The sequence below is a fragment of the Ailuropoda melanoleuca genome, chromosome 11 (assembly GCF_002007445.2).
Source record: "Ailuropoda melanoleuca isolate Jingjing chromosome 11, ASM200744v2, whole genome shotgun sequence".
In the NCBI taxonomy this organism is placed as follows: Eukaryota; Metazoa; Chordata; class Mammalia; order Carnivora; family Ursidae; genus Ailuropoda; species Ailuropoda melanoleuca.
In genome coordinates, this window is record NC_048228.1 from 89479995 (window position 1) to 89493574 (window position 13580).

At 37.6% G+C, this 13580-nt stretch overlaps 1 protein-coding gene across 2 annotated transcripts in view; it reads right to left on the reverse strand.

Moving 5' to 3' along the window:
• Positions 1–730: 730 nt before the first annotated feature.
• STIM2 (stromal interaction molecule 2) overlaps positions 731–13580 on the reverse strand; it is a 138499-nt gene continuing 125649 nt past the window's right edge. For both annotated transcript variants that reach the window (XM_034671988.1, XM_034671989.1), the window contains 4 exons: positions 13387–13487; positions 12914–13152; positions 6689–6962; positions 731–2167 (listed from right to left, as the gene is read on the reverse strand). In XM_034671988.1, coding sequence (XP_034527879.1) covers positions 1690–2167; positions 6689–6962; positions 12914–13152; positions 13387–13487 — 1092 coding nt within the window. In that variant the 3' untranslated portion in view covers positions 731–1689. The remainder of the gene's footprint in view (positions 2168–6688; positions 6963–12913; positions 13153–13386; positions 13488–13580) is intronic.

The window sequence follows — 13580 nt, forward strand, 5'->3', positions numbered from 1 at the left end:
GATTAGACCAAAACACTGTGTGTTTCATTCAGTTAATCAATTTTTGCCTTTATAGCACTGTCTCTTAAATATATAAATATGTGTATATAAATATCATTCAAGACCTTAACAGTTTTTAACAACAGTACTAAAGAGAATAAACCACCACAACTTTCAGAGACTTCAGGAAACTGTTCATATTCTTGATAAAAGTAATTCTTAGGAGATCTCACGTTAACTTCCTATCAATCAGCATTTTCATGGAAGCCGGACTGGGTTGGACACTATGTGTTTTAGCCATGCTGCTGAAAACCCATTCTAGCTAATATGTATCCACTGTTCATCCAAAAGCGCATCCACACTGCATTAACCACATCATTTATGACTGAATTTTTATAAACAGTTTAGGCGAAAACTCCCAGATGTTAATGTACTTTGCTGCTCTACGCGACAATCTTCACAGTAAATAACCTAGAGGTTTAATGAACCCCAAGCTTTACAAATTAATACAACACAATCTAAATGCACCATAAATTTATATTTGTTAATCTTGATATTAGAACATTTAAACATTTCAAACTACATAAAAATATGACAAACAATATAAAAAGGAAAGAAATTTGTTGACAACTTCCAGAACATCACTATTTCTTATAGTGCAATTAAGCAACAAAACAGCTCACGTAGCTCTCCAGAAAATGTATAGTGTTTTTTTAGTGGAGTGTTATCAACAAAAATCAACACAGTCCCACACAATAATGTCTCCAATTTATTATCTTTTCCACAGTACAAATTCTTCACAAACCATAACTTCTTTGCTGTTATTCAAAGTCTGTAAACAAGTGCCTGAATCCCCACATCCCCAACCTCAGTTTAAGTTTGTGACTATAAGTCCTTCAATCAAGTTTTAACTCTTTCGCGTGCGCAAGGAATCAAGAGCCTTCTCTCCTTAAATTATTTATATTTTATCATACAGCCTGCAATGCAGTAAATCACAGTGAAAGCCCTGGGAAAAACAAAACAACATGATCTTTACAGCAGGACTTGAAACTTTATAATATTAAATGCATTTAAAGAAGCTTCCCATAATAAAAGCGTGGGTTTTCATTTCCAGAAATCAAGTCAATTAGAAACCCTAGGTTCTACTTAAAAACCCATTTTGATCTAAAAATGAAAACAGTCCCCTATCCATAGTCATTTTATAAACTCTATACAGTTTCACTTGCGGAGTTTTTTTTCCAGTCTGGAAAACGGTAGTGCAATTAGTTTTACTTCGTTTAAGTCACTTAGTCCAGGATGTAAATAGCTCTGTGGAAAGGTAAGAAGATGGTGTGGTAAACAAGAAAGTTTCGCAAGCCCATGCTGGCTTACTAGTCCATTAAAGCTTGTAAGTCCATAGTGGCTTTCAACAAAATGTTGTATATACATCACTAATAACAAAGCAGAAATAAATAGGCAGAAATGACTGTAAACTGTCTCATCTCTTAATGATTTTTCAGTAATAACTGGCTTGACGAATTGATTATATAGTCATTTAAATAAGCAGACAGTAGACAGTTGCCCTTGGGACATTCCACTATGGCATCCAGTCTGGAAAGCCCCAATGGAGTTACATTCCTAAAATTAAAACAAAAAAAAAAAGGGGGAGTGAAGGACGGGAGATAAAAGTTTAAAGATGCCACTTGAATAAACTCCATCAAGTCAGCCAGTTCATTTAGATTTCTTCTTAAAAAGGCTTTTAATTTTTGATGGCTTTTTGCTTTTCTCTCCATTATGACAAAGATCGTGCGGGATGCTGCTTATCCTGGTAACGTGTGCGGATTCCTGAACTGCTTTACTGTCGTTGCCGGCAGAGGAACAGGATGTGTGGCGAGGTTTAGGCACCGGGATGCCACTAGAAAGCTGGTTCATGCTACAGGACTTCTCCAAGATGCCATTGTACACTTTGCTGGCAGGACTGAAGATCATACTCTTCGTTTCTGTCAGACCCACACAATCAGGAGAACCCCGAGAGGTATCTGCAGTTATGGGTGAGTCTCCTCGGGAGGAATCCTCTAGAGACAGCTCATCTCTTGATATCTTTCGAGGAGACAAGGTTTGGTATATCTCAAGGCTTGAAGGAGGAGACTGTTTCCTTCCAATGGAAGAATTTAAGGAGTCACATTCTGAGGCCGTGTCTGGCACTTCCCTGGATGAGACAGAGACAAAGGTAAAATTTTAAATCAATATTTTCTAATACTACCGGCAGACATGCTAACTGATTCCAACTAAAACAACTTCTATTTTTTAATCTATCAAAATGTAAAAGGGAGAAATAAAATTCTACACACATTCTGACAAATTAGAAGATCACTATTTTAAATAACTTACCAAAACGCAATGCTTAATATTTAACATACACTATAATAAAGAAATCTTCCAATCTAAGAAACATAATTCATGTTACATCTTTCTTCAATTGTCAGAGAAATGAAAATGCTTAAAGTTTACAGATTTTTTTTCATCTCAGCTACTTTGGTGTTTTGTTTTCAGAAAAATACTATTTTTCTTTCTAAATCACATAGTTGACATTATATATTTTAAAATATGAACTTCAGTCACTGCCTCCCTTTATTTTTTAGTTATTAAATTGATGAAATTCAGCTTCCTAAGGAAGGAAGAAAGGAATATATTAAGCTAAAACGTAAGTTCTCCCAAGTTTAGAAACAGAAGGAAGCTGAGGTACGATTGTGTAGGGTGGGGGGTGGATGGGAGGCGAAAGTCAGTGATGTTGTGCCATTTTTAAAGAACCAGACAGGCAGTAAATTCTCACAGGTTTATTCCTTTGTGATCCCCCCCTTCTCCACAGTAAAGAGAGAAGAGAAAAAAAAGGATAAGAAAAATCAAGTTCACAACCTTAAGGCCAACAAACAATTGATGCTATCAGCCATTCCTGCAAAATATCCCTCAAATCCAACACTTGCCACTCCCCCACTGCTACCGTCCCTCTTCCTGAACTACCACGAAGCCACCTCAATGATTGCAAGGGCTTCCTACCTGATCTCCCTGCTTCCCTTCTTGTTCCTCCCTCCTAGCTACTTCTCTACACAGATGCAAAAGGGTTTTAAAAACTTGGAGTGCATAATTTACTTGTTCAAAACTTTCCAGTGCTTCCTCCCCTAAAACCCAAAGACCTTGCCAAAGTCCATGGAGCCCAGCAGGATCAGGACCAGGGCTATGGCTCCAGCTGCAGGCCCCACCACTTTCCATCTTATCACACTATGGCCCCCTCTTCATTCCCCCTGACACGCCAATCCTGTGACTCCCTCAGGGCTGTGCACCTGCTGTCCTCTCTGCCTATTCTCCTTCCCTCTATCTCGACAGGGCTTACTGCTCCAGGTCATTCAGGTCACTGCTCAACTGTTCTCTCTCCAGAGATGCTTCCCTGAGCACTATGTCCAGAACAGTATTCTCTTTCTTTTTACCTGACTTTAGTTAGCATCCCAGAACATCCCACTACCTAAAATGGTATTTTATATTAATTTTTTATAGTCAGTTTCTCCAGAAGAAAACTTAATGAGGACAGGGAGTCTTACTAACTTCTGTATTCTCTGCACTGGAATAGTGAGTGGCAAGTTTACTGTGGCTATTTAATAAATATATGATGAATGAACGAATGAGTGAATGGGAAACAGATGAAAGAAAAAAGATCTTGGATAATAGAGATCACATCTTATTTTTGTATGTACTACATGGGATACAAATATTGTTCACTCTATAAAAGAAATGATTAAGAAATAAAAGGTAGAGTCAAGATAAAAAGTAACTGGCAGAAGAAATAAGGTGGGAGAAGGAAGAGAGCTGAAGACAGAAGAGAAAGGCAAGGACACATACGATCATAATCCACCAGCTAGAAGGAGGCCAGAACCTTGTCTCACTTGTCTTGGCAGCTCAAGTTATTAGCAAGTGCACAGCATACAGTGAGGAACTAAGTTCATATTTATAGAATAAACGAACTGAATGATCTCTCACCTTGGACGACCTGTGATTACTATCATTATTCACATAGTGATATTACTTCTGATGTGAATTTCGCGTTAATACTGCATTTTAGATCTATATCTCATTCAATGTATTTAATCTTTTCTGTGTACCTCTCTCACACATGTATGTGCAGACTGTTTCTATTACATTACAAGCTCTCAGAATGTACAAAATCCCCTGGGCAAAAAAAGACTTAAATGATGATTTCATATAATAGTTACATGTGCTGCATAATTTTTAAGTGCTTTCACAGTATGATAATGGGGAGTGCTAACAGAGGGCACGAGGAAGTTCAGATAAGAAGAAATGACTCAGAAATCAGTCACTGGAAGGGACTTTTCTATTAGCTTCTTTTTGGAGTGGATATCCATTAATTACACAGCATATATCACTCTGTCCCAGAGCCATTCAGCTTCCAGAACCAGAAGCTGATTTAGTTACAATTCTATAAATTTACTTTCTACTCAGCTATGTGGTTTGGCTGCTGTGTGTGTGAAATTCTAAGCTAGGTTAAAAATATTTCAAAAACTGGTCTCTAAAATCTAAATAATATGTGAAAAGAATCCTGATCTAAGTTAGAAGACCTCGATTCCTGTCCTGGTCCTGACATGCATCAGGGGCACAACCTTGGGCAAATCACTTAAATTAACCAGGTCTCAATTTCCCTGTCAAAGTAAGAGAATTCGATTAATCCCTAAAATTACTTCTCGTTCTAACATCCTAACTCCAGAACAAATAATAATCTGAAGTGTTGCTTCTTCCACAGAACTAGCCAGACTTGGGGTGTAGGTATAGTATAATCCCTGACTCTTAAAATGTCCCATTTTTTCTAGAGCATATATTCTTTGGAATGTTGAACTTAATTATGTGTACTATTTATGTTATTTTTCTATTTCTTTTTTTCTCACTGTGAGGTGCAGGTGAATTCATGTCAGTATAATGCCTATATAACAGGACTCAGTGTAAGATTTAAATGAGCATGTATGTACATAATGCATAGAACATAAAAGATCAGTAAATAGTAAATGTTATTGCTATTACTGTTTTGTAAGGATTCTACTGGTTCATCATGTAAGAGACTAAATAAAGAGGAGAAAAGTGTTTTGAATCTAAATTCTCATATTTATGAGCTAGCTGTGAATTTCTGACACTGTTATTTGAAATGAAGACTAAACATTTCCACAAATGCAAAAATTCTATCGGACGGCAGAGCTCTAGACTTTTCCTATTAATTTCCATAAGCCACACAAAATTAGTTCTGTCACCAAAGCCATCTTGCAGGTGACTACAGCAATATCGCAAAGGTTATACAAAAAAGCTAATCAGAAAGTGCTACCCAAGCAAAGCTGCATCAAATTCTCCAAGTGCAACGAGGACGCAAACCTTGGACTACCTCCTCGGGAATATGCTCTAATGATCGTGGCTATTCACAAAATCTACTTTCACTAGTACAGAAAACAATTATGTATGAAAATTATTATTTGATGATGATGCCCACTAAAGAATCGCATGATAGACAAGAGCCACAAAGGGTCACTGAGAGCACTGAGCCCCCTCCCTTTGGTTTTGTTTCTCATGTGAGGACAGGACTTCAGGGATGCATGGCGATGATGTGTGAGCAAAGTCAGAAACTGGCATCGGTTTTCCTGTCACTTAATATCCCACCGCTCCTTGCAGTGGGTCTCATGGGGCACGGTGGTCCTCCAGCTGGACTAGAACACACTGTTGCTATCCATTTTATACAAATTCTTACATTTTCTTACACCTTTGGCATTTGGTATTTCCTGTTTGCTAGTAAGTACTAGCACATAACAAAAAAATCATTAAGTGGCAACAAATATTTAAAAACTCAGTCATATTTAATGTTTTTTTGTGTATATTTACGTTCATGCCTTTGTATTTTACATATAAAACTATTCATAAAACAAGTTTGTGTTCTGGACTTGAGTCAGTTGTGCGCTGTAGTCTCTGAGCAGTTCTACGGCAAAGTACCCACCGCTCTCTGTGGTGGGCAGAATTCTAAGACAGTCCCTAAATTTCTTGCCTTGGTGTACACACATATATCCTCCCAGGTATTCCATCAAACGCTAATAGAGTTGCTGCTATGAAGGCATTCTGCAGATATAATTAGGCCCCCAAATTAGTCTATCTTAATATACAGAGATTATTAGCCGAGGGAGCCTTTTAAGTTGGGTCCAGAGATTAGAGATGGGGCAAGTCAGATTCCAAAGAACGGACCTGAAAGAAGGGGTACTTCCTGTTGCGGGCTTTGAAGACGGAGGCCTCATCCAGCAAGGACTATTGTGCAGCCGCTAGGAACTGGGAGGGGCCCCCGGCCGACAGCAAGCATGGAAACTGGGACCTCAGTGCTGTAACCACAGGAACTGAACTCTGTCACAACTGAATGAGCTATGGAATGGCCCTCAAGCTCCGGAGATGAACAAAGCCTGGCAAACACCTTGATGTCAGCCTGTGAGACCCTGCACAGAAAAGCCGGCCACACCAAGCTTGGACTGTGGCATCCAGAACTGAGAGCTAATGAAGGGGTGTTGCTTGAAGCCACCAAGTTTGCGGTAACGCACCCTGCAGCAACAGAAACTAAACCCACCATGTCGCTCCTCCCCACCCCACGCCACCTCCCACCCACCCAGCCCAACATATACTGCAGTTCGTTTGCTGCCAATACCATTGCTTTTCAGCAGAGAAGTAAATGGCCTCCTCCTCCTCCTCGTTTCGATACAGGACAGGACAACTTGATACTGAGAGGATATCGGGGTCAGGGGAAGGCAAGGAGTGCTGCGGGTGCTGGGGATGGTGGGGGTGCCGGGCGTGGGCCTGGTGCGGCGTGTGAGGAGGGAGCTGGGCACGTGGACACTGCGGCGAGGCCGGCACGATGCTGCGACGGGAGCGGCACAGGCTGCTGCTTCGGGCGAGCGACCCTGCGGGCTTGGCCATGGTCCCTGAAACCAAGCAGAAATGCACACACGTGCCCGTGAGACCAGTGTCGCTTCTAGGCGCAGCACAGATACACATGTCGGGGACCTGACACTACTAACGCGTCACCACGGAACTGGCCTTCACTGGAGTAACTGCACTGTTGTCACCACCCTCCATCTGGACTGCTTCCCAGCAAAGTGAAGAGATACAAAATTAAAATGGAATAAAAATGAAAACAGGTCTAGAAAATAAACAGAAGAGAACATAAACCCATGAGGCTCTAACATCAAATTTGACATTACTAACCACACAGGCTTCAAAATTTGCCCAAGATGATAAATCCTTACATTTAAAAATCAATATAGCATAGTTTTAAGGAATCTGTACTTTGTAACAAAACTTTCTGTGAATTTTACCATTAAAAGAAAACTATCAGAAAAAAAATAGGTTGAATTTTTCAACAGGTATCTCTTGAGATAGCATGACTTGTCTGAACTTGAAGTTTTATTTTTTTCATGTTTCAAGTTTTAATTTAAATTCCAGTTAGTTAACATACAGTGTAATATTGGTTTCAGGAGTAGAATTTAGTGATTCATCACTTATGTACATCACCCAGTGCTCATCACAAGTGCCCTCCTTAATGCCATCACCCATTTAGTCCATCCCCTACCCACCTCCTTCCATCAGCCCTTGGCTTGTTCTCGATCATTAAAGGTCTCTTATGACTTGCCTGTCTCTAAGAAATTTTAAATCAAGTCATTAAAATAATGTCTCCCAGCCAGTTAGGCAAAGATCAGACCAAAACCTGTTTCCTGAACACTGATCACTATGTAACTACCCAGAAGTCTCAGATCATCTTGTTTCTGCTACCAGTCCCAGTCTAGACCCATGCAGGTAAAAAACTTTGGCTGCAGCACCAGAACATCGTGTTGGTGGCCTTCTCATACACAACACTCTGTAAACCCTCACTCCTACACCCTTTTATAAAAATATATTCCTTTCGAAGCTCACACTATTAAGCCATATGACTCTACCACCTCTACTGCTCTCGTCACTCCCCAGTCATTCTCTTACCAATCGACCCAACCTATCATCAAACTTGAGCAACCTCAATTATAAATAAGACCTTCCAACACTAACCAATCAGGGTTTCCGCTCTTAAGACATCGATGCCGCTACTCACTCTCCAACTCTGTCTTGCTGTCATTCAGCATTGCTCCATTTTTGATATTACAAATCAAGACAGATAACTGAGATTCTGACATTTCTACCTTTCTAGTTCACACACATTCTGCTCCTTCCACTTGTCTGTCTCATTCTCTACCCCAAGTTCAAGCACCTTACTCTACTGAATAGCCCTTCTGTTGCCTTTATAGTCCACTTCTATTTCCCAACAGCATTTGAAAATCAATGCTGAAACAATAAACCCAAACAAACCGATAAACCACAGCAGTAACAAAAAACCCTCCTCTGTCTTCAGACTGTTTTTCAACAGACATAACCTCTCTTCCCTTTTATGAAGGACTTTATCTGTTACTTTCTCCACAACTTCACCTTAACTCATCCATCAAAGAAAGTGTAAAGTCTCACAATTTTAGTGCAACTGTTCTCAACAAAGTCGTGATCTATTCCGTTGTCGCTAAATTCAACAGATAGCTCAATCCTTCCCTGACATTGGGCCAGCACCTGACACTGATTACTTTGTCCTTCCCTTGACTTCTCTACGCACATTCACAAACTGTGCTTTTATGCAATAAAGAAAAATAATATAAGTGATCTCCTCAAATTAGGCAGGGAAGAATTTAGTAAAATTTACAACCACTGATTTAAAAGAAAAATCAAGGGAAAAAAATAGGAATAAAATTAATTTCCTTAACTTAGAAGCAATCTACCAAAAACACAGAGCAATAAATAAATAAATAAATAAAAATCACATTTCACTATAAAATATTGGGAGTATTCTCTTTAAAGTCAGAAATGGCAATCATTACTGCCTGCAATCACCACTGTTACTCAACTGAAGGTCTTAGACTGGAAGAAAAAGGGGGGCAAAAGGCATTAGGGCTGAAAAAAAAAAAACAACGTATTATTATTACCGCACACACACAAAAATCCAAAAGAGTCCTGCGAGAATTCAGTATTTCTGTAAGATCAGCTTAGCAAAGTCAACAGCAGCCTTTCACACTGCAACAAGCAATTTGAAGTATAATTTTTTAAAGAGAGGTAATGTGTAACTACAAAAAAAACCCAAAAAACAAAACTATGGGGTATCCAGAAATTAATCTTTTTTAAAAAAGATGTGCAAGAACGGTAGAGAAAATTCTTAAATTTTAGAAACATAAAAACAGATCCCAATAAATGAAACGTATGAATAATAACTTTTCCCAAATACATCAATAAATTCAAAGAAATTCCAATAATGGAACTTCTCATTGACCCTAAAATTCATATTGGCTAAGAACAGCAATTCTGAATTTGAATAATAAAGGAAGATTTAGACCTATCAAACCTCAATGCTGACTATAAAACTACAAATAGCAACTAAAGCAGAATGGAACCAATGGAACAGAACAGAGAGCCTGGACGCACGTGTGCACCAATGGAGAGAAGTGGATTACAAACCGGCAAGGACAGAGCAGGAATGAGGCTGGGACAACTGTCTGTCCATACATCAGGAGATATATTTAGATTCCTATCTCACAACAGGAACAAAAATAACTTCCAGGTAGATTAAAAGACTAAGGGATTAAAGCAAATCTAAAACACTTTCAGGAGAGCAAACAACAATCTATCATCTTCTGAAAAAGACATAAAAAGCACAAACCAGTTTCATAAATTTGTCATTAGAAACGTTTTTTAAAAACCCATATGATTAAAAAAGACAACAAATAACACAGTTCAGTAAAAAAGAAAAGCCAAAGCCTGAAAGCTATCTGCAATCATCAAATAACCAGGAAATATTAAAGCAAACTCTCCCGGATCAGTAAGCAGTCTTGGGAGAGATTCCATAGTAGGAATAAGCAATTCAAGAGAGGAAGAAATCTGAATGAAAACACCAATAAATGAACTGGAACTCAATCTCAGCAGTCATCAAGGAAATAAAAATTTTAATCACACTACAGTATCATATCACACCCATTCAAGTTACAAAACAAATAAATCAGATCGTTCCAAGTATTGGTGAGGATACGAGGAGACAAGCACTCTTATAAAGGGTGGGTGTATAAATGAACAATCATTTTGAGAGCAACCTGGCAATGACTAGGAATAGCTGCCCTCCTAAAGACTAAAAGTGATCTGTTTTCTAGGTGTCTACTCAGAAAAACTCTCAAAGTTATGCACAAAGAGATAAAGGTAAGGTAAGGATCCTCAATGCAGTATTGTCTGTAAAGGCAAAAAAAAGTACAAAGAGCCTATCTCAGTAGAAAAATGGATTAATAAACTGTGGTTTATTATTATAATGAATAAATAGATACACTGTGGTTAACTCACATTAAACAGTTACAGTGAACTCCGTGAAGCTGTATATGAACATGGAAAATCTCTATAAACATACTTGTGAGCAGGAAGAGTTGCAAACATTACCTAGAGTTTGATAACATTTATGTAATTTTTAAAACAATTTTATCTATTGTTTATAGATACATCTGCAAGTAATAAAAGTACAACAGGCTGTAGAATGATATACAACTTCACAAGAGTAGGAAGGGGAGGCCATGTGGTTTAGCTATATGTATATAGTTGACTTCAGAAAAAGGGATGAATAGAGCAAAATGTTAAAACCTGCTCATCTTTGTAGTAGGTGAGCATTTAATTTTCAGTAATTTTAAGCACATCTGAAGGACTTTATAAGAAATTTTAAATAAATTGCTACCACATTCCCACGATGAATATTTAGCAGATACTATAAAAGTAACAGGAAAAAACTATCATCTCTTCTACCCACGAAGAGCTAAATTTTGATAATATTTTCTTTTTTCCTCACACAGACAATATTATTCTGTGTATAGTTTTACAATCTTTTACTTTGCTCTTAACATAGCACAGGCATGTTTCCTTGCCACTATTTCACATTTATACAATTTACACATAACCACGGTACAAATTTAAAATTTCTCAGAGGATACAATAATAAAGAGGTCTTCATCCTACCCTAGCTCTAGTCTGACTGCCAGGAGTTTCTTACTGATCAGCTCTAGAAATTATGCTTTCATAACGAAGCAGGGTGGAATGTCACTGCTGCACGTGCCACTGGGTGGAGGCAGAGCTCTCAAAGTGTAATCTTTGGCAAGAGCTTCTTTCACAGATAATATATTTGATCACAGAACTTCTAAATCATCATACTAAATTAAAATCAACTCTTTCGCTTTTTTCATACTTCAAATCTCTCTGTATATCACAATCACTGAAAACTTAAGATAATCATTCACATATAGATATTTTGCCCCACCAAAAAGAACTTTAAAGAAAGGAAAGGAAAAAAAAAATAGTTAACTTAGGAGTATATCTTCATGCATACTTCTGATACTGAATAATTATGGATTCTAAGGAGGAACTGTGACTTTAAAAAGCTATAGTTTTCAAACAAAATCATATACTTATCAATCAGTGTTGCATTTGGCAAGCTTAAGGGCATGTAATTCAAATAAACACAAGCTGACAATATTCTAAGAGCAGAGCTAGCCCAGATCTAAGTCTAACTTTGCCCTGTAACTACCTTGCAGCACAGGACAAGTGAGTTGAGCAAGGTCACACGTTCCAGGATTCACTACATTTATCATCTGTCCTGACTTCCCTACTGTGTTAAGAGTTTAGCGCCTCCCCAGCTGACTTATAGTTATCTCTGCCATTAAACCAGAGAGTTAAAGGCAACAGAAATAAACACAAACACATAGTTATTCACTACTTATTTGCAAACTTAGGGCTTTATTTCATAAAATTGTTCTAAAAATTAGAATCCTTTGTAAATCATAACATCAGGAAAAATGTAACAATTGGATAAAAAAATGCAAACTGGAAAATGTTTATATATCATGACTGTTTTGTCTTAAAACTCAAATTTCTATCTAAGTTTTCAACCAATCAATGATTAAATTCTGCTTTCCATTCTTTGGAATCTTGTTCTATCTACAGTTTCAAAAAGGTCACAAAGATTGGGAAAGTAAAACAGCCCGGGAATAACAAGGATGAAGAGTTTTTCAAAGGATTTCTAATATAAGAATATACCGTTTCAAATTCAAACTCTCTATAACTTTGCAAAAAGTCCACATACTTATTAATAAATTCTAAAAATAGTTAACAAACTCTAAAATATTTAAATTTTACCTTCCTACCAAAACATAAAAATTCAAAGAATACAGCATAAACAAAGCAACATATGAAAGTTATCATTTTAAAACCACCTTTGGGAGGAGCTCCACTTTCTAGAAACAACAACAAAAAAATGTTTTTCTACACATAAACACAGTGTAATTCTGTTTAAAAGTAAACTGAGCCAGTGCTTCGTGAGTTAAAATACAGCAGGATAAATTTTTTCAATAAAAGGATAGAGAACTGGAAAAGCAAAACAAAAAACCCCATGCCCATTGAGAATGGTAACTCAATTTCAAATAAATCACAGACTGGCTCAAAGTCACAGAGTTGGTTAGTTAGTGGCACCAAGATCTTCCCCTAATTTTTACTTTTTACTATAGACTAAGCTGCCATTTGAAAGAATATTTACCCTCAAAGCTCAGCACTTCGTTCATACAATATTTAGCACGTGTGATGCATTACTATCTGTGTATACAGACACACACCTGCTATAGTATTCTCACATAGTAAAGACTAATTATTAACTACAAAAGGAAAAAAGAGAAAATGACGAATGAATAAAGTTTTCATCATAGGTTTCAAAGTCAATGACTCATAAAAGGCACAGCAGAAAGTTACTTTAAAAACTGTACCAACTCTCTTTTTTGAACTCACCACTTACCAGGAAACTGTGACACTATTGGGGGTGTATCTTCATCTAAATCATCAACTCCTCCAGCAATTGGATAGGGTGGGATGGAGACTCTGGGCATCACCACCCAGCTGTGATCAGAATACAGGGAAGAGGTCAAGCTGGGCAGGCCCGAGTTATGGGCTATCTGAAAGCCACAGATCTTCTCAATCTGTTGCCAGCGAAAAAGTCGTTCTCGTAAACAAGTTGTCAACTCAGAGAGAGCTTTCCTGAAAAAGCCAATGTAGGAATTACTTGTTGCATCCAAAAATCTTTACTATGGCACTAAAACAGGGCAACTACATGAACAGACTGTGGAAATGAACTAATTTCAAGAATGAATTACCTATTCTTCAAATTAGTATAGGTTATGTAATTACACATGCTTAAATGACAAATTAAGATGCAAAGTGTTTATAAATCACACATTTCAACACAATACACACTGACAGCTAAATTCTTACTTTGCTTCCAGAATTTTGTGATCTACTTCATCTAGGGAGGAGCTATGAGCAACATGCAGAGTCCCAAAAACTGTGCTTCTTTTCTTTTTAATTTTCTCTGCCTAGAAACCCAAGGAGAGAAAAAATAAGGGTAGATTTGGAAAGACACACACACATACTAATGAAGTTTGTTTTGAATATATTAATAATCATAA